This window comes from Priapulus caudatus, unplaced genomic scaffold, assembly GCF_000485595.1.
Source record: "Priapulus caudatus unplaced genomic scaffold, Priapulus_caudatus-5.0.1 Scaffold35, whole genome shotgun sequence".
NCBI lineage: Eukaryota > Metazoa > Priapulida > Priapulimorpha > Priapulimorphida > Priapulidae > Priapulus > Priapulus caudatus.
Window position 1 is genome coordinate 187,567 of NW_014577096.1, and position 22,091 is coordinate 209,657.

The window sequence follows — 22,091 nt, forward strand, 5'->3', positions numbered from 1 at the left end:
CAAATGGGGCACAGATTCGTAGCAGAGGGCACCACCGTTTGTAACACTAAACCAAGATGGCGGCGGCCATGAAAACTTATGCTAGTCGTTGTTTTGTAAATTTCGTAGGATTAAGGAATATCTTGAGTTTAAATATAATCGGTAAATATTATGTCTACGTAAGCGGCGATTTTAAAAACACATGTACGCGCTATTACTTTAGACTAGTCACATCAATGTGTTCGTTGTGTGGTGTTGACACTGCTGTTGCCGTGGTAGCTCCAAGAAACGGTATTGCTAGGGTTAGAATACCTGTAGTAATAGGTGTATTGACGTTAGTCACACAGCCTGGTCGGGTTATTGCCGTGGTAGCTCTAGTACTACTACTACTACTACTAGTACTAGTACTAGTACTACTAGTACTACTACTAGTAGTAGTAGTAGTGGTAGTAGTAGTAGTAGTAGTACTATAGCCCGCTTACATTAACTGCCGCTGGCCGCTGCCGCTGGCCAGCGGCAGTTAATGTAAGCGGGCTTTAGTACTAGAGCTATTGCCGTGGATGATCTGGTCAGTGCCAGTGGCAGTGGTCTAGCCGATCCTAGCTCAGCCTCTAGTACTAGTACTAGTAGTAATGCTAGTACTAGTAGCTCGCCTCTAGTACAGCTGCGACTAGGGACAGCGCGTCTCCCATGGTACCGAATTCTCTCCCTAGAGGGCCTTATTATTATTATTTTTAATTAGGGATAGGGTTAGGATTAGGGTTAGAGTTAGGATTTGGGTTAGGGTTAGGGTTAGGGTTAACTGATTTTATTAATTGTTAATTAATAACGCGCCATCTAGCGGATCACTATCTCTCCCCTGAAACCTACTATTTCGGACTTGGGAGACGCGCTGTCCCTAGTGGCATCCCTCTAGTACTATAGCTATACTACTACTAGTAATAGTACTAGTAGTACTAGCTCTAGTACTATAGCCCGCAGGATCGCGGCCCCTGCGGCGGCCCCTGCGGCAGCGATCCTGCGGGCTATAGTACTAGAGCTATAGTAGTACTAGTAGTACTAGTACTATAGCTATACTACTACTAGTAGTAGTACTAGTAGTACTAGTAGTACTAGTACTACTACTACTAGTACTACTAGTACTAGTAAGGTGGTACTAGTAGAAGTAGTCTAAGTAGTAGTAGTACTAGTAGTAGTAGTACTAGTAGTAGTACTAGTACTAGTAGTAGTAGTAGTACTAGTAGTAGTAGTACTAGTAGTAGTACTATAACATGCGTCTAAACAGAGGAATTGCTCCGACTTGTGATTGGAGGATAAAAATAGAATTCGTGACGTTTCGTTTCCATTTTGGCATTTAGGCCGATGAAAGTTGATTTCATGGTTCTCGTCAGGCATTGTTGAGATTTTGATGAGGGATTTAGATCAACATTCGTCTTTCATATACAAGCCAATAGAACTTAGTGAGGGTATCAGGTCTTGTACATATGCAAAATAAGATTGAAAAATGTCATAACTTCTTTGTTGACAGTTTTTATACAAATTTTTTTACTGTTTGTCTTCCATACATGTAGTGCTGACTGTAGATTGTTGATTTTTTGAGGCGGGAATTTCATATGGGGACTTTTTGATGCGGGAATTTCGTCAGCGATGAGTGTTGGACTTTTTTGGTGCGGGAGTAAAATTTGATGCGGGCGCTGACGAGAACCATGACATCAACTTTCATCGGCCTTAGTCTATGACTCGAGTATGAGCGATACCGCGCGTAAATATTTGCTAATTAATTAAGCTAATCGCCTTTCATTAAACTCAAGACTCAAAGGGATCATAGCTAAGAGTCAGACATGTGTCTATAATAGCTAGAATTTATAGCAATGTAACTCAAATCGTTCGCACCATATGATAGTTAGTAGTTGGTACACTTTCCTACGGGCCATAGCCGCGCGTATATTAGCCTATGAGCGATACCGCGTGGCGCAGGGCTCGAATTAAGCGACGAGAACGGCAAGGCAATTTTTTTAGGGCATGTGAGAAATCGCCTTGAATTTTCTCTAAAATGGAAGGGCACAGAGGCAATTTTAAAAGGCACCAAGGCAACTCTCAAAATTTGAGAAGGGCACAAAGGCACTTTTGTAAAATAAAGGAAATCTCATAACAAATTAGTACATCAACATCGTCTTGCTTTTAATGTACAAAACAATATGCCCCCATGTAAGCTTACACTGTAACACCGACCCCTGTACCCCCCTCTGCTAATGGAAATACAGTAACAAGAAATTTTACATGCCCGCTATCAGGAGCGAATAATTATCTGATGCTGTTATTATTCCCTCCTGCGACTATCGGTTTTAAGCTCATCATTGCAACTACAGCACGCCCGCGCACGTGTTATGTTGACTCGACTAAAAACGAAACTAGGGCAGTAGATTAAAGGGCACCGACAGCAATTACACAAAAGGGGCAAGGCAGGTGACTGCCGTCGGTCGGGTTGGATTTTCAGGGGCAGTACGGCGATTGATAAGGGCACCGACGGCAATTGCCGTCGGTGCCGTCGGTTAATTCGAGCCCTGGCGTGGCGCGTGTGCATATTTGCTAATTAATTAGACTAATCCAGCTTCAATAGACATTTACAAAGATTAAGGCTAACACATGTGTCTATAATAGCTAGGATTTATAGAAATGTAACTCAAATCGTTCGCGCCATATGATAGTTAGTACACTTTCCTACCGGTCATAGGATAATATATCTATAACTTATGCAGCGGGTATGCAAAAATGAAAACGTGACGTCACGAATTCAATTTTTATCCTCCAATCACAGGTCGGAGCAATTCCTCTGTTTAGACGCATGTGTACTATAGCTCGCATACAGTTGCCGCAGGGCTATAGAACATTCTATTACGAATGCTAGGGAGCAACCCGCTGACTGGCGTTGCTGCAGGGCCACCAAAAATAGCTGTTTGAAGTTCGTAAATAATGTTCGTTCACAAGAAATACCGCAAGCAGACCATTTCAACGATAGTTAGAGGTTAAATTTTAGTAGCTGATATAACTTAAGACATATTCACTTTGGATAAGAGGCATTAATTGCCTACTACAGACGTTTTATAGCCGCAAGTAACCATGAATAAGTTGGTCCCTAGCATTCAGAATAGAATGTTCTATAGCCCTGCGGCAACTGTTCGCGGGCTATAGTACTAGAGCTAAGCCGATCCGGCGATTGGGTACTATGGTATTAGCCATGAATGAGTATTGTGGGAGTGCAGAAAAAATATTTGGGAGTGCAATTTTTACAATGTACACGGCTTTAGATCAATATTTAAGGCCGTGCTACACATTTTTGGCCGTGCAGTTTTAAAACTGACCGTGCAAATCACGGCTGCACGTCTCGCTAGCTAATACGTTGTTGGGTAAAAAGATTCAGATTAGATTTTCAGATTCAGAGTAGTAAAATACACAAATTGTAAAATACACAAATAGTAAAAGTAGACAAATTCAGATTAATAATATCAGGAGTAAGATAATATATTAAAGATAATATATAAGCTTGCCTATATTATCTTACTCCTGATAATATGGTACAATCCTAGTTTGGGTCTCCGGCCCTCATTTTCGCAAATGTGGGGTTAAAGACTATCAAATCAACAGAGCTCTTCTTCAGTGTCTTGCCTATTATGTCTACCAAGAAATATCTTATTTATATGCATGAAGGCGGAACAAAACGGCATTGTATTAAAATGGGTAAACCTCGCAACAAAAAGCTTAAATATAGACCTACTGTGAGCATACTTGCAGTGTGCAAACATCACGAAATGTTCTCATTGAGCCAGAAATGTGCTCCGAAGTTGACTATTTTGAAAACTCTTGGAGGCGGTTTTGTTACACAGCTAGCAGTAGCCCTATGCTAGTGCAAATAGTTCCTGGAACGAAAACACTATATTTGTTTCTTGATTGCGTAAGTAATATAGATAACGATATGATTTAAACAAATTTTACAATTTTGTACTGAATAAACATCGAATAATGAATTATAACTTGTTTTATCATAGAAAGGAACTGTTACTGAATCGAGCCGATCGCTCTGCTGTGTCCAGGAAGTGTAAACATCACTGTGGTGCCACGTTCGTAAGAGAAGTAATTTCGTTTAGATTTTGGGAAGAAATGTTACGAAAGTAGCAATACAAATGAGTTGTAGTAAATTTTTGCAATATATGCAAGCTCACAGTAGGTATATATATATATATATGCATTTAGCTGCGAGGTTGATCAACTTTAACGAGGCTATGCTGACTCACCTGTTTTTTTTTTGCCTAGTTTTCGCGATTCTGTAGTTTCAAACTAGATCAAACTAGGATTGATCCCTATTATTTCAATAACATAATTTTATCTACAACGATGCAATTAATACTGTGTTAATGCTTTTCACAACCACATTATTAATACCACAAAAACTGTACAAGTTATAATATGCATCTTTGTGTCACCCAGTACTAATAGTGATAGTAATAATGCCAGACCAATTCTGTTTAAATGTTCATACATAGTTTGTATAACACAATCTCACTCTAACGGTCAAGACGCACTGCAGCAGCAACGACCAACCATAACGTCTAATGACATTAAAAAAAATTGAAACTATTGTTTCTGATGAGCTGTTGCGCACACAGGCGCTAACATCTGGCGACAACCTAGCTCTAGAACTATATCCCTTCGCTGTGCCACAGGAACCTCTGCTTGTGGCAGAGCGAAGGGTTATAGTTCTAGAGCTAACGACAACCATAACGAGACAAATATTTAGAATTGTTTCTAATTTCACGCGACATTGTTGTGCAACACTTCATAAACAGCTAATCACAGCCCTAGATAACGTCTTTATCAGCATGTGACAAAAACATTTTGTAACGAAATTTGGCTGCTCAGCTGTTTAAGGATTGTGATCACAGACCAGTTTATGCCCTCAGGGGAAATTCGGTTTTATAAGATTTGGATCATTTATTGTGAAAGGTTGCCCAACAAACATATTTGGCTACCATTAGCACAGGACAACAGAGCAAATGAAGCCCACGTAATATTCAATGGTCTCAAGTTTACAAACCTAATATGCCTGCCATTGTGTAGCGACAAAGGGGACTAACTTTCACCTAACAGCAGTCATTAACACCTGGGGCCGGTTTCACGAAGCGTAATTAACTTTAATTATGATTAAATTACTAATCATGATTATCCTTCGGTAATTATGATTAGTTAATCATACTTGAAAATCTTTCACGAAGCGATTTAAGTACATATTTAACTAATCAAATAATTAGCCGACTTAAGTACGTAATTAGCCGACTTAAACATGAATTACACTGTATTCAAAATGGCAGACATCGCAAAACTACCTGGAATACGGTACCTGAAAAGGAATTAATTTGCAATTATAATTACTAAATTAGTACAGCTAATCTTAGAAAATGTAAATTTCCTTGGAAAAAATGGAAGTAAACTTTTCAATTGTAAATTCTGCCGCCTACTTACTACACTACCTACATACTAGTACTAGCAACTAATTATGATTAGTGGATTTAATCATGCCCCTGAGTAGAATGAAATATTGTGATTAACTTAATCATGATTAAAGTTGAACGCTTCGTGAAACAGTCACTTCAATTTATGTACAGGAGTCGGGAGGTTAATCATGATTAGTGATTTAATCATGATTAAGGACTTAATTACGCTTTGTGAAACCGCCCCCTGCAGTGTATCTGCCTATTGCTGTGAGTTTGACTTTGAACGTTATGGTTAGTCGTTCATCACTGAAGTGTGTCTTGACCTTTAAAGTGTGGTCTATGACTACCTGTTCACTTGCACAGGTGTGCCCAACTCTGGAAATCCCCCCTGTATCCCAAAATATAAAGACTGATAATTCAGGGGGCAAGATACTATATTTCCGTTTATTTATCGTGTTAAAAGTAAAACGTAATATGTTTTCATGTTATTGTTATTATAAACTATATATATACTGCTGGGACAGTATGACTCAAAGTGCAATATTGTACTATTTGGCCATGTCAACTAGCTAAACTTATTGCATCTTTAACTAAACCATGTAATCTAGATATTTATTTTGTAGGAAAGTCACAAATTCCGAGTTTTTTTATTGTGTCTGCCTGTCGAACTCAATTGACACCAACATTCTGTCTGTCATGTAAAGCACTTAGCACCTCATCTTCTGTGCTCGCTAGGTAAGTTGTGATAATGAAAGGGAGGATAACCCATATTATCCATGTTAGTTCAAATTGCGATATATATATATAATATGAGTGCCAAATTAGAAACGTTCAGATATTTTTTTATTTGAAAATTAAAAATTCAACATTGAACTATGATTATAAGATTGTTGTATGTATCTACAATCATACATATAATCTACATATAATTTCAGGTTTAATTGATGTGCACTCTGGCTATTATGTTTTAATAATTATAATACTAAATTGTGATTTTTGTAGGCAGAGATTTAGAGAGGAATACCATGTTACCGTTCCTGAACTGGAGGAGAATCCTATGGAAGTTAATGATGTAGAGCAAACCAAAGGTACATGTTAGTTATTTTTTCTAAAGTCATAATGTATGACTATACACCTGGGGAATGTTAATGAAAAGTATCGTAATTTTGACTAATGTAAGTGCAAAGAGGAAAATAATAACTCCTTGATGTAGATTCCAATGAAATAACATCATAGAAACAGCAAAAAATGTATCATGTCGCTTGCAACGGGTGCTACGACGTTTGAGCGGTGCATGTGTGTGAGCTGGCGAGGAGTTGGATGTGAGGCAGCAGAAGTGTCGGACGTGTGACGAGACAAGGTTTGGCTAATATCTTCTACTGTTTTTACCTATGAGGTACATGCTATTCTGTGTCTCATCTGGAACATCGGCATAGGACACGGAACTGATAGGGAACTCTAGAGATGGTGCATCAGTGCCATCTGTTAACGAGTTGGAAAGTTGCTTCATCTGTCAAAGATGGGCTCGATCATTATCTGTCATGATCAGTATTGATTGAGCTGATTTAATTTGTGTTAATTTTGTAGTCATGAATTTAATAATGAACGATACTGCTTGTGTTGATTTTGTGGATATATATAGATAGCAGTGATTGCATTTTTCAGTGGAAATCACTATTTATGAATTGTGATTGTTCCGTATGGACACAACAGGAAGACGTATGCCTGCCTGTCAATTCATTACCATTGTCAGTATCAATTCTAGACGGACTTGCGGCCCCGGTATTTGCGCGCAGCGCACAGCTCGCGGCGAAGCCGCGCCCCAACGCGAATACGCCGCCCCCTTTTTGTCCGCTTAGACAGATCTGAGACAGGGGTCTGAAAACGCACTCCGCGAAAACTGGGCGCAATCCAACCGACATTTCAGGATGGACGGCTTGAGGCCATCTCCAAACGGCCCCTAAACTTTTTTTGGGGTGGCGCGCCTCATGGCTAAGACGTAGTGGCTCCTACAAGAAACTCCAAGAAATGCTGTCAATCAGCAATGACGCGCTCGCTCATTGGCCGCTACGCGATGACGTGCGCTTCTGCCGAGTGTAGCGTTACGTCTATCACAGAGGTTTTAACGAAGACGTGTACGGCGCTCCACGTGGGCTGGCGCGGTCTAGATGCTATCTATCTCCAAAAGCGCCTGGCTCCGTACGTGCGAGGTTTTTATCAACCTCTTGACCCCGCGCTGCCCGTGGCGACGGCACGTCGTGCGAGCACGTGCTGGCGTGGCCGTGGCAGTTTTTACACGTAGCTAATCCTACAATACGCCACCACACTGGCACACAAATATATATATGCACATGTTTTTACGAAGACGGCGGAGCGCGACATTCCAGCCTCCCTCCTCCCCCGCGCTCACGTGGCGGCCGGGCACGGTCGAAATGCTATATCCAACAAACCTGGCTCGGGGAGTTTTTGCGCCGCGGTGACTTTCGTAGTAAATAGATTTTGTATTTATTTAGCATTACATTTTATTGAAACGCTGCAAGTGCATGCTTGTGTGCCTGGCTGCGGCAGCATTGATGTATATTGCCTTATTAACAAACTTAGAATTGATTACATTTTGGTGGTGATCCGGATCCAATTAATTAATTAATTAATAAAATTTTCAGGATAGGTCAGAAATGGGATAACTTAGAATTCATTACATTAGAATTCATAAAATTCATAGAATTCATGAATTCATAGAATTCATTACATTTTCGTGGTGATCCGGATCCAATTAATTATTTAATTAATTAATAAAAAATTTCAGAGTGAGAGAATTCAGCTGCCTTGGCGGAGGTCTGCGCTCTCCGAGTGCTCTAGTTATTATTATGTTTTACTTCGAACAGAATGCATTGAAATAGATCAGGCCGCGCTGCACTTTCTGTGCGTGCACGTAACACGGTTAGAAGAGTCGCACGTTAAGCCTACGCTATTAGCGTGAAAATACGCTGTGTTTTCATTTATTCGTCTGTCTCGCGAGAATCTTTTGGAAGAACATTTTAATTAACAAAATATGTTGTGCGTTGCATTGGCAATGCAAAGGGGGGGGGAGGCATTGTAATTTCCCGACGTAATTTAACCTGATTTATGGAAACATTTTAACTTGATTTGGCCGCAAATGGGAGATTATTTGCAACCGCGCTACAGCCATTGTCCGTAATAATAAGTCACGTAAGTAATAATTGTAAGTAATAATAAGTCCGTAATATAAGTCACTGAATACGGGAACCGAAGTTTCTATTGGTAAAAACTCCGACAGAAGTGCTAGCTAGCGAAATCGTGTGTGAGCTAGTGGTGTGTCGTGAGCATAGGCGGTAGGATAAGAAACCACTGACCCTACGTAGTAATTTGAAGCGTTCAATATTCATGCTTATTGTAGATATTTAGTAGAATGTATACTTTATTATACTTTATATTATATCAGTAAAAATTAGTCAACTAGTTTTTTGTCTCGTGTGTCGGCTCGCCAACTTCGCAGCTAACCTCGGAGACCCTCTTGTCCCTAATTGAGTCCTTAAATTTACAGCAACCCTAGCCAGTATTTCCGAGCCGAGGCAACTTCTAACGTAATAATACGCGGAAGGAACCGGTGAAAGAAACGCGATTTTTTTGGCGAGTAAAAGTACTTAAGAGAGATAATTCAGTGATCGCGACGTGCCGTCTCGCAGCTAGCCGTCACGTGATTGCCGCGTGTCGCGTCTCGGCAGTAGGCGCGGTCACTGAGCGGTTAGCCGCGAGGATCGCTGCAAGCGCTCGCGTTGTCTCGCTCGCTCGCGCTCTCGTCGCGTGATCAGTCGATCGGCGTCTCCTCATCTCGCGCCCTCGTTCTTCTTCTCCTTGCAGTCATTCGGCAACCGTACAGCGTCCTGCGAATCAACGCTATCGACGTGCTGCCGGGGTCGCTGATGGAAGCGTGAGGACGGGGTCGCACGCCGCCAGCGCCTCGTCGTCTGCTCAGCATGTCACGTGGCGTGCGGCGCGCGCGCTGCTCGTGTACTCGCGCGCCCTGAACATCTTGGTGAAGCGTTGTGTGAGAGCGTAACCAGACAGGTACCGTGGCGGTGAGGAGAGAAGAGGTTAGAGAAAGAAAGAAAGATAAAGGAAAGGAAAATAACAAAGTGCGATAGCGTGTGGTTGTGAGAGAGAGAGAGAGAGAGAGAGAGAGAGAGAGAGAGAGAGAGAGAGAGAGAGAGAGAGAGAGAGAGAGAGAGAGAGAGGGGGCGTAGTGTATGCAGGTCCAGCTAGCTCATCCATCCTTGCTCTGTATCCAGGTGCAGCTCATCCATCCTTGCTCTGTATCCAGAACTCTTTCATTTGTTCTCCTGCATACAAATCTAGCTCATCTATCTCATTTCTCTGTAAAGATATAGTTTATCCTGCACATTCCTGTGCATCACAAGTGCCCCGGTTTTTGACTGCTATGTTCATGATGTAGTGATGTGGATAGATGCCACTGCCATCATTTCAGACCATCAACTGTATACCTCTATCCTCATGGACATATGCAGGAAATGTACACGACGTCGGTATTTATTGGTATTAACACATCAATTTTATATTTGCAGGTTTTGCTCATAGGTGGCAGTAGCTTCACCATGCTGGGCCGGCCGCTACTGAGGTAAGCCAGAATTGAGTGAACTGCACTAGTAAATGGTTGGTTATAGATTACTCGTGATCATTGCGGTTTTAGCACGTCAATTTAACTATGCCCACTGTAAGGGCAGGAATGTCCCCACAGTGGGTGGCGTTGGGCAGGGCCACCCACCAGTAGATGTCTATGCCTGGCATTCACACTATCACCCATGCCTGTTGCAAAAGCGTCCAGCACTCTCATTCTTTAGACAGTCAGACGGCGGTATACCTAAGTCAAAACTGTATCATATATGCTGATATAGCTGGGGTACGTACACCCCCCCCCCTATTATTTTCTCGCTGGTGCACCTATGTTCTTAGAAAACTCTGTGGTTTGAGAATTTATGGTTGTCACTTCTACCTTCTCCTCTTTGCTAGCTGTTTGCCAAATTTCAGCAAATTTCACTGCAATTGACCTTTACTGTTTGACCAACGTTATGTTTAGGCAGTGAGAGTGCGAGTTGAGTTAGTAGTGCACAGGAAAGACGTGGAACATCACATCCAACATGATTTCCATTTACAAATCACCCATGTATAAGTGGAAGGCCGTTTTTAGTTTCACTTCAGATTCTTGCTAATTTAGTAGACACGTAATTGATGTGCCGAACAAATGTGAGTTAGAGTCATGCTAACAATATTGCATGAATTTTCATTTACAAAGTGAAGCTACTGCTGATAATTCATTTAAGAAGTTTCCATGCGAAATATCTTGGATAGCAATTCACTGATCACTCGCAGAGTTTTCTATTTGAACCATTTTCTATTATTAGTGATTTATGCATGCATGTTCTTCTAGTATTCGTTTTTAGGCTCGGTTGTGTTGGCATCTATAGTTTTTAAGTTTTAAGAAGGATAGGATCCCAGGTGCTTACATGTGTTATGTAGAGTTGGATTAACCTGCAAACGTAATCGTAGCTGTACACACACGGGACTGATGCACACGCATATGTAAAGCTGGAACTTCAGTAAAAATTCAATTGCACTCAATTATAATGAGAGCTCAGCTATCGAGAACCAATTAATTTTACATTAGTTGTTTTAAAATATGTCATTGTTCATCCAACAATTTGTACATTTCAGTAGCAATCAAACGTAAATATAATACCTCTAAAATACAGATAATTTATTAAATACCTCAACAGAGACTTAAAAAAAATATTAAATGCTGATGCATCACGAAAAAATAGGTTCTCATGTAATAACGATGTGCTGCCAAGTAGAAAGATGATAGCTGTATTTGCAAATGTTGCTAATAAACGATATAGAGGCTCACATGAACTCTTAACTGTAAAATTATCGACATTGAAAATTTGATGAGAGTAGTGGGGATACAAGTGTGCGTGTATGCTGCGTAGTTATGGCGTGCATGCGTAATTGCATGTGTGTGTGGTACGCACTTGTGCATGCGTGCGTCCTTGTGTCATTAAGCGTGCACGTGCATGCGTGTACCTATATTCGTATGCATGTGCAGGGGCGTAGCCAGCTTTTCCAAGAGGGGGGATTCTTTACAAGAGGGGGGATTCCAAACCTACTATATACTAATAAAACTTCGTTAAAATTTTCGTTTCATGCTTTTATATACATACTGTATCAGATATGTGCTATTTTGATACAAACCAGGGGGGATTCCGGAATGCCTGGAATCACCCCTGGCTACGCCCCTGGTGTGCGGGCGCACGTGTGTACATCCCTGTAGGTATATACTAAATAAATATGCGTGTATATGCATGTACTGGTACGTGCATATAATTATTGTGATCACACAGAAAATCAATGTTACATTAATGGGAAAAAAAACTCGTGTTAAATGTTGTCTTTTCCCTCAAAGAGTTTTGAATGTTCTTCATCTTAAATTGACAGATTATGGATTCTACTGATAGATAGAGCTGTGGATAAGTCTGTCATGTCTTCAAAAGTTCCTCACAAATGCGAAATTAGTTATATATTTCTATAAAAGACACCAGTGTGGCAGTTTCGTAAAACGTTCAAAGATAGTGCATTCAATTTTGATGTAAACGCTTCCATGCAATTGCTTCTCTCAACAAAACAACATAATGTGGACCAGTATAGTGCCTGGGGACTGCATTTATTTGCCTATTTGCTGCCGAGGAATCGTATATATATATATTTGTGGAATTCATGTGAAAAATAATTAAAATGTAATTTTTATGTAAACTAATTACTTGAAATATTGTTTGTTTTAATTTTTGAAGTTATTTAATAATTTACATTTGGAATTCTACTCTAATTCTCTTCTTGTGCGTTTACTTAGCAGTGCGTTCAGGGTGTGTAATCTTTGCCATGTATCTTTCAGTATGTCCCAGGTGCGGGTGGAGGCGACTGTCCTGGAGAAGACAATTGGACAAACCGTCTTCTGGTTCCACTTCAAGAAACGGAAGCGCTTCAGGAAGCACAAGTGTAAGTATGAGTGCTGCAATATATTCACTGCGCACGGCTCGCTGGCAGGCCAGGCCCTAGGTTTGTCTGAGTGACGGGACTGAAACTGGTGCTGGTGTAACATGGAAGATCCCCTTCCCCATTGGCAAACCTTACCCTACATATGGTCGGTAACGGTGAAATCCCCGTGTGCATCTGCAGTGCACCATGCGTCCTGCTAGACACATCTGTGCCCAAGGGCATTCTGTCTTTCTCTAGCCCCTAGTCATAGTAATTTGTGTCAGTTAAAGCACTATTAACGTTCTTTTGTTTTTGGTTGCACAGCTTGACGGCTTACAATTTTTTTATTAGTGTTTTTTTTCGTCAGAAACAATTTATTGCGATGTATGCAGAGAAGATGAATTTACCATTGTCACGCCAGCCGAAGTGAAAACTTGCTTGAAAATGAAAGTGACAACGTAATTAGCACACTGTCTCGTCGATGTTCAAGAATGCCTGTGTAACAATAACATATGCTTTAGAAGTGGTAGTCTATGTAGACAGAGCGTCGCGCATCTTGTGCGGCTAGATTGATGTTATAGGGAGAATGGTAAACGTGGGTTAGGTCGGACGTTTCTAGGGTCATTGTGAAATGGGGGTAAGACGCGGTCTGGGAGAACGGGTGACATGTGCGCTCAGGATGTAGGGGTTTTGGGGGTGATATATAGGACAGAGATGTAGGAGTCGTGGAGGCTGGTTGTGGTCGCGGGAGAAAGCACACGCGCTTAGGTGCGTGTGCGCGTGTCTTTGTCTCTGTGTGCAAGGAGATGTGACGTGAGCAGATATTAAAGTTATGCAGTTTAAAACACAAGTTTGGATTTCTACTTCATCATTTCTACATCAAACGTATAATTCAACGTTACACCTATGTAAAAATAAATTTCTTGATTACAGAAACTTATTCACTCCGTTACGCAGCTGATATCGAGCGGCTTAGACACGAAGCGTGTTTTGTTCCGTCACTAACACTGTCTTCAGCGATTTCACTTACAAAATACTGTTAATAATCGACCGTCAGCGTATAGAGGGTTCCGCGATTTGGTCTAAAAATAGCAATATTACCTACAATCCCGTGCCGGCGGCCATATCGGTTACGAATAGAGCGAACACGCGTCTCGTGTAATGTGTCACTCTGCACAATCGACCGATTTTACATTGGCTATAGTGTTATTATTGCAATAGATATTAGAAGTAAGAGGATCCCGATTTACCAGACAGGTTTATCAGCGTGGGTTTTAGGTGCTGCAGTTCAATGAGGCTGCCACACAGTCGGCAGATTCGTAGATTGAGCAGATCAGAAGATTGCACGCATCACATATTATGTTCATAGACTTGAGTTTGTTTACATCGTGAGAGTTCAGAAATTTCACCGATTTTACTGCATCTACTCTAGCTATCAAATGCAGCTTTTTATAATAGCTTGTGTATGCACGTTTGTCGACTGTCTGTAGTGTACGTAGTATGGATAAGTACTTTGATTCACTAGACAACGTAGCCAATGCACGCTATCTCGAGAAAATTTCGTGCATTGGCAATCGACACCCGTACGAGAATGGAGCGAGGACACAACTTGTGCCCATCCCGTACTTATTTGGATCTCGTGAATTGACTACCTAACATTCTAGCCGAGATCATTTTATACTCTCAAGGACTTTCAGAACCACAAAAGCCTGGATGCCCACGATCGACTGTTCCGCGGTTGGGTGTATCAGTCTACACCTATCATGTGAACAGTGAGAGTCCCATCTACGTCATCCGAGCACGTGTTATGCACTACCAGTCTCTGATTATACCATCTCTCTATCCGTGCATGGGTCACGATGAGAGAATATGGGACAGGCATCAATCGGCGGTCGGGGAACAACGCATCTTTTGCGCAACGCCATCTTGTACCCGGTCTCTCTGGACGCTTCGTGATATGGAACAGGATAACGCGGTTGCACCACAGCTTGTTTTCTGCAACACGTTTCTTGCATAATTGTTTTACTCGGTTTACCTCAATGAATACAATTGTGGCTACCCACCTAGACTTTAGCAAATTATTGTAAACATACCACTTTGTGACAACTGTCAGTAAATATATATACCATTGTAGACGTGCTACAGAAAGTTACAGAGGAGGCGTGTGCAATTCCTGGACAGCTCTTTGCTGTTGTTCATCTCACTGGCCGCCAGCTGAAAGTCACAACGAATGACCTGGTAGTCGCCCGGGGCAACTTTCCACCAGACATTGGTGAACGGATTTGCTTGGAAAAGGTTAGTGGGATTAAACTTTTTTTTGTATTATCATGTTTTATTTCTCTAGCCATCTAAAGCAATTACTGGCATTAGCCACAGTAGAGTTAATGCCTTAGCACTACGTGGTGAATCAGTACACATGCCACAATCCAATATGTGATACATTCTGGTTTGTAATGCGATATAAACGATAACGCCATTTTCTAAGTAAAAAATTATGCAACTCGAATGTTGATTTGCAGCTGATTTACTCATACAAATAATGTAATAGGCTAATCTAATTGTTATTCAGCATCATGTACATTACACATTTGCTTTTGTTTCGTGGTTATTTTTGCCTCTTGGCTTTAATCGTTAATACTAGGTTAATACTTTAGTTGGTAGTGGTAGTGTAATACGTACATTGTGTTGTATGTAACGAATTAAGCACCCAAGGAATTTACAGTAAAAAGAACATCTCTACCAGGAAACAAATTTATTTTTCGGGGGCTACTTTTCAAGCTCGCGTGCATGAAAATAGCACTCTAAAATTTGGTTTGCATTGAACTCTATGCAAATTTCCGGTGTTTTTTTTTGGCATTTCCGGGGCTTTTTTGGCATTTCGGGGGCTAAATCGCCCCGAGCCCCCGTGTATTTTTTTCACTGATCTCTACCAGCATTATGCATATATAACTTCATGACCAGTAAACAGTGCTGTATGAAATATAGAGAACCTGATGGAGTGAGAGACAAATAAGGACAATGGTGAGTTAGAGGAATTTACGAAAAGGCAGTGAGGCAGCAAAGAGATGAAGAAATTTCCTAGACCAGGAATTTTCTGTCATGTTTACATAGCATACACAAAGAGATATAATGAACAGATTCAATGCAAATTCTTCCAGCATAATCATTGCCAGGGTGAATGAAACCTTTTTATTCTGATGTATGGCAATAGGAATAAAATGCTAAAACATGTGTTTAAATATGTGTGAAATGCTTTTATGACAGTTGCCTTATGTGCTGGCAAAGTCTCTGTCTGCAATCAGCCAACTGTTAGTACAATTTATCAATTTTAAATGATCTGTGATGGGAAAAAATCAAATTATTAGTAATATCCAGTAATGTCATATTTATGTGAGATCGGCTCTGTTATTTAGTAATCGGTCAGTAAACCAATGACCCCATTACCTGAGTAAGATTCCTTTCATATAACATGAATAATATATGCTTAAAATATTTCTATATGTTATTCTATTGATAAGAAATTTATTAATTTGATTGTACATATGGAATCTATATAGTGGTATTTGGGACATTTAAGTTTCCTCTACAAAATCATGATCATCAGAACTGTTTGCTTACTCGTCTTTATTCAGATCTAGCTGATCCATTCCTGCGTATCCAGGTAGAGAGAAAGAGAGTGAAAGTGTGGAGAAGGTAGAGGCAGACGCTTGGTTATTGATTGTAGATAATGGCATGATTTCGCAGGGGCTATGTGTTAGTGCCTAAGAATAGATATTGGCAGTCGTGTGCTCACTGTTTGTAGTGGCACGCCGATCTTCCCTACGTTGCGCGTGTTATGTAGTAGTCACTGAGAAACTTGAATCGTCGTTATAGCCGCGCACAGGTTTGTAACATCTGCTGGTTTATTAATGTGGCTACAGCGGTGCAAACAGCAGTGGTAGACAACCAGTAGGTGACTGGGTGAGAACACGAGAGAGAAAAATACACGTTATTAACTAATCGGTGGAAAAATAAGGTCATTAGCTCATTGGTGGAGTATTTACCTGTCCCTGTGATCGTGGCGGCTGGCGGGTTGTGAAATCGCGTAGTAATACGTTACATAATTCTGAAAATCGAATTCCGCGTTAATAGCTAATGATCGAGTTAATGATCGTGGGGCGGGATTACGCCATCATCATCGCGTTATTGTCATGTAGAGTCTTCTGTTTTTGTATGACGCAAAGGATTGTTCGTATATGGTTATAGCACGTATATAGCACGGTTTTGTAAGCCTAGCGGTTTCGTAATAAACTGCGTGTTTGTCATCGAATCGTTTGTTGCCCTTCTCTTCTTTAAAATAATGATCGCAGGGTTCGTACGATAACGTCTCTGTGGGATCAAGGTCACTGGCGAGACGGCGCGGCCGCCTGAGAGTGAACGGCTGCCGGCCATCAATCTCAGCGTCCTTTGAGACTAGTTATGTGATGTGTTTGTAAATGTTTAATTAGCGCCGCCGGCAGGTAATCGGCATAGCGCAGAACGCTCAGAGTTCACAGTAACCCTCGCCAGCTTGTCCGTTACCGAGCACACATGCGGAGCGTATACTCATGTATCAGTCGGTTGCTTTGCGTTGAAGTGGAACTTCCATCAATCATTTACAGTTCAATAACTTTAGCGAGCCATCATTATGTTTGGCGTAGTGTCTGGGAAGTGAAGCAACATTAGGACATAGCATTTCATGCGTTAAGAAGCCATTTCGACCTTTATTTCAATTATTATTTTATCATTTATCTTGCGATTAAAGACGTTTGGTGTGCCTCTGTTTTATAACGGAGAAAATTGCATAGTCATGTAAATGACTATGTCTATTACTTCTACAATTATTTCTATATCCGGTGCCTGTAATTCTAATGCTGTTTTTCATAATTGGCTGTAATTATGTGCGGTGTGTATATATACACACACCGGACGCGAGGGTATCGCTATCTGGTCATGCTTTGTTTTCACGCGCTGGTTCATATCATCGCTGGATGACGACAGCTGACGTGAAGGAACGAAGGTAAAGATGCGCTACGAAGTACCTGCGATTCCTCGTACCTAGCTCTTGAGCAGTTCCGCTGACACATTTTTTCTGTCGGTCTTCCATTCGTCTCCAGTTGGCCGTTGACAAGGATGCGGAGATTGCATATTGCGCTAACCAGTTAGCATGATTCACGCACTACAAAGCCGGAATGTGCAGAAAGTCGTGCGACCTCCTGCGTGCCATTAGGGGCGATACTTGCATGTCAGGTACTCGCCAGCTTTCTTCCCGCCACCGCGCACCACGGTGCCTATTTTACCGATTTTACGGCAACCTAGTACATCGACATGCCGTTTCAATCCCAATACGCTCCCATGTGAATCCTTGCGACGGACGAATACGTATACGCTCCCGGCGCTTCCACTGCTACCAGAGGCGAGTGTAGATTCCCTGCATAGAGCTCAAAGCAAGACAATGCACGGGCAAGGAATTGAGGCGGTCGGGGGGGGGGGGGTGGCATTCTTTTGTTGCTTAATTAACTCCTAATTTAATAGCCGTTGTATTGACGGTCATGCAGTGTTGCGTAGTAAAGCAAATGAAGAAAAATGCAATTACGTGTAACATTGTGTAAATTGGGAGAACATAATTGGATTAATAAGAGTGGAATCGGCCTTTCACACATGCAATGCTATGTAAGCTAAACACAGCCGACTAAAAACATACTTGTTTTTAGTCACTTCTGATGCTGCGTTGCACATGTTTGACTATTTCTAATATTTTTGGGCGCGCAGAAATGCGGGTTCCTGTGCCAGTACTACAGCCTATACTAGCACTTCCCTGCATTTGATCCTGCTAGCCACAGGCACTTGGACCGTTTCAATAATAAAATGATGGTTAATAATTACAACGTGTCAGTACTACTACTAGACCTACCAGTACCAGTAATAGTCTTAATGTTTGATTTGACCTAATAACTTCACTTCAACACCGTCCAATACACCGCTGCAACACATAGCGCGCACGCCATTGTGCATGCAGAAATACACAGTGATATAGAGTGACACACTCTATATCACTGTATATTTGTGCATGCACAATGGTGTGCGCGCTATGTGTTGCAGCGGTGTATTGGACGGTGTTGAAGTAAAGTTATTAAGTCAAATCAAACATTAAGACTATTACTGATATTGGTACCGGTAGGTCTAGTAGTAGTACTGACAAGTTGTATTTATTAACCATCATTTTATTATTGAAACGGTCCAATTAAGTGCCTGTGCTGCTAGCTGCTGCTGCTACACAAGCACGCAGCGGTAAACTGCAGCGCGGGGTCATAGCACGGATGATCCGGTTACCGGGGGAGTTACTCATCGTTGATAATAATATATTGACTCTGCGTGGAAATGATCCACAGGCGATTTCCAATTTCTTCCGATATTTGCGAAAATTGTCGGTGTTTGTCCCCAGTTATTTTCGAGTGACCAAGCGTGATGCTGCTGACAATGGGCCCACATCTTTTTGATCCCGTTAAAGGGGGCCATCGTTGCAGACGTGTAAACTATAGAAATATATGCTAGATAGTTTCATCTAATTATATTATTTCTATTGTGGAAACCGTGGATAATTCAGTTATATAATGTGAAGAATGTGTAGAAACGGTGGATAATAAAGTCGATTTTCGGATAATATCGAAAGCTGCGAAAACGGTAATAAAAAGGAATATGGCTATGAATTTTAAGTGATGCTAACAGCAGGAATCAGATTAAGAACCAGAAGTCCTGTCTAGATTAATCAACTCCGGGATAGGCCCATATATATATATATATGATATATATATATATATAGTAATATCATTTATATATATATAATATATATAATAAATATATATATGAGTAGAGGAGAGAGAGAGAGAGAGAGAGGAGAGACAGAGCAGAGACGACACCACGCGCACCATGCACAGAGCAGCACCCATGCACAGACACACAACACGGCACGTGCGGCGCAACCACCACAACACAACACCGCACAACACACAAAACAAACACACACACACACACACACACACACACACACACACACACACAAAAACATGCACACACACACACACACACACACGCACACAGATTTTTAGATCGTTATGTGTGACACGAGATACGAGATCGAAAGAGGCAAGGAAGAGTAAACAACTCAGAATCGTTTAAGGGTTTACGCGGAGTTTCGTTATTAGATAGTTCGTTAGGCAATCGTGTTTACAGTCCTCTAACTCAAAAATGATTAAAACAAGAACACGAAATTACTGAATGAGCATCAGCGACGGGTATGTTGTGTCTCTGACCTGGATTTTATCAGTTAATGTCTCTAGAACAAGACTCTCCTCTGCTGATTAGATGTAATTGTATGTTTGCATGGATTTGGATTTAATGTGCAGAGCATAGTTAGAATTTCAGTCGGCGAAATAAGACATATAGGCAAGATAGGTTTGCAGCAATCATATCAACACTAATATATATTTCCATTACATCAATCAATCTTTGCTATAACTGCATTCGTCGTTTAGGAATGGAATGAACGAGGAATGGAAATAGGAAAGAACGGAACATTTTTGAGCGCAGGAGGCATTACGGTTATAGACATTATAATTAGTTTGGCAGTGTTAGTGTGCTAGCGGGTACGGATATTTAACGGTCGTACAGAATTTTAAAGGATATATATTCTAGGATATATGGCAGGGCGAGGGTCATACCACAGACTAACGGATATATATATATATATATATATATATATATATATCCGTTAGTCTGTGGTCATACGTCACGAATATAGCTGCTACTGTCTGCCTCCTACTGTGCTAGGGAATTACAACTCTTACGTCACCTTACGGCCGTTAAAAGTAAAGTCCCATTAGTTACGCCAAGTTCTACAAAATCTATACAAACATGATACAGCAGATTTTACGTGGGTGATTTTACGCAGGTGCAAACACAGGGAAAGCCATACGGACTCTTTCACACTGCAATATCGCACTCTTTTCTTCCTCTTTCACTGTATGTCTCTCTCGCGCTCATTCATTCACTCACTTATTCACTCACTCACTCACTCACTCACTCCTTCACTCACTACCTTCTCTCATTTTCTCCATCTATCTCTGTCACCCTCTCTCTCTCTCTCTCTCTCTCTCTCTCTCTCTCTCTCTCTTTCTCTCTCTTTCTCTCTCTATAATATATATATATCAAAAGTACATAATAGGAGAATTTATCTCCTATACAGGATATACTACATAATAGGAGAATAGGAGGATCTCCTATTATGTACTCTATATATATATATGTATGTATGTATATATATAGCCTTTCTTTTTGTGCCGCTCGCTCTTTTTCGCTGTTTTGTTCTTTCTCTCTTCCGCTCCCTCGCTATCTCTCGCTCTTTTACACAATCACTACAATCTCTCTCGCTCTCTCTATCATTATGTATCTGTTCACAGCACGTAACATCAGATGCAACGCAACCCTTCTCACGGGCCAGGTGCGGACAACTACTAATTTGACTACAATTCATACGTCACTCATTTTGTCAACATCAAGTTGGAAATAAGTAACAACTCGATACCACAATCGAGAACAGTAAAATTTGTAGGTATGTATATAGATCAGCATTTAACGTGGAATGACCATACTGACTACATAGTAGACAAGATGAGTACAAGTATTAGCTTCCTCAGAGATACGGGGTCAACTACACACAAACACAAAGCTGCAAATATACTCGTCACTCTGCCTGTCGCATCTCATATATGGATCTACACTGCTTATAAATCTCCCCAAATAAGCTTTAGATAGACTAAACACACTGCAGAATTATGCTCTACGCATTATAACAGGTTATTCCTATACAAAAACGCTACATCACAGAGACAGACAGGAGCAGCTGCTAGAACTAGAGAGGAACTAAAAGTACCTCCAATCGAATACCTAATGAAATACCACACACTTATATTTATATACAAATACAACCACCATCTATACAAACCACTTAGAAATAATCCCCTACCTTACCTGACAAATATTACATTAAATTCAAGGACACTTAAATTAAAACAAATAACAACAAGTAATATGTATGGACACAACTCACTCACTAAGGCGGCAATAAATCAATGGAATAAACTACCAATAGACACAAAAAGAAAGCCTTCACTTAGCACATTTAAAAAAATGTTAAAAAATACAATTTTAACAACATATAGCAGATAGGAGAACAATGTTACATTCTGAATGAATATGTGTCTATATTTATATAAATGTGTGTGTCTGTGTGCGTATATGTAATATGTAATGGTGTCAGGACAAATACCCCCCGGACAATCACCCCCGGGACAATTACCCCCGGACAATTACCCCATGCCATTTACCCCCATGCCATTCACCCCCCGGACAATCACCCCCGGGACAATTACCTCCGGACAATTACCCCATGCCATTTACCCCCATGCCATTCACCCCCCGGACAATCACCCCCGGGACAATTACCTCCGGACAATTACCCCATGCCATTTACCCCCA

The 22,091-nt window shown here is 41.0% G+C and overlaps 1 protein-coding gene and 1 long non-coding RNA gene across 2 annotated transcripts; both read left to right on the forward strand.

Annotated features, from left to right (window-relative positions):
- Positions 1-42: 42 nt before the first annotated feature.
- On the forward strand, positions 43-16,986 carry LOC106817639. The gene is made up of 5 exons (XM_014822328.1): positions 43-141; positions 6,092-6,203; positions 6,471-6,556; positions 14,671-14,831; positions 16,918-16,986. The coding sequence occupies exons 1-5, from the start codon at positions 57-59 to the stop codon at positions 16,984-16,986; spliced, it is 513 nt and encodes a 170-aa protein (XP_014677814.1). The 5' UTR covers positions 43-56.
- LOC106817919 lies at positions 10,071-12,528 on the forward strand. Its single transcript, XR_001395123.1, has 2 exons — positions 10,071-10,125; positions 12,454-12,528. It is a non-coding gene; the product is annotated as an uncharacterized LOC106817919 (long non-coding RNA).
- Positions 16,987-22,091: the final 5,105 nt, after the last annotated feature.

Bases quoted from the DNA above. Each gene is read 5' to 3' on its own strand.
- LOC106817639 (XM_014822328.1), top strand. From the start codon at position 57: ATGGCGGCGGCCATGAAAACTTATGCTAGTCGTTGTTTTGTAAATTTC. The intron at 142-6,091 runs GTAAATATTATG...TTTATTTTGTAG, and splicing joins CTTGAGTTTAAATATAATCG to GAAAGTCACAAATTCCGAGT. The intron at 14,832-16,917 runs GTTAGTGGGATT...TGTGGGATCAAG, and splicing joins AACGGATTTGCTTGGAAAAG to GTCACTGGCGAGACGGCGCG.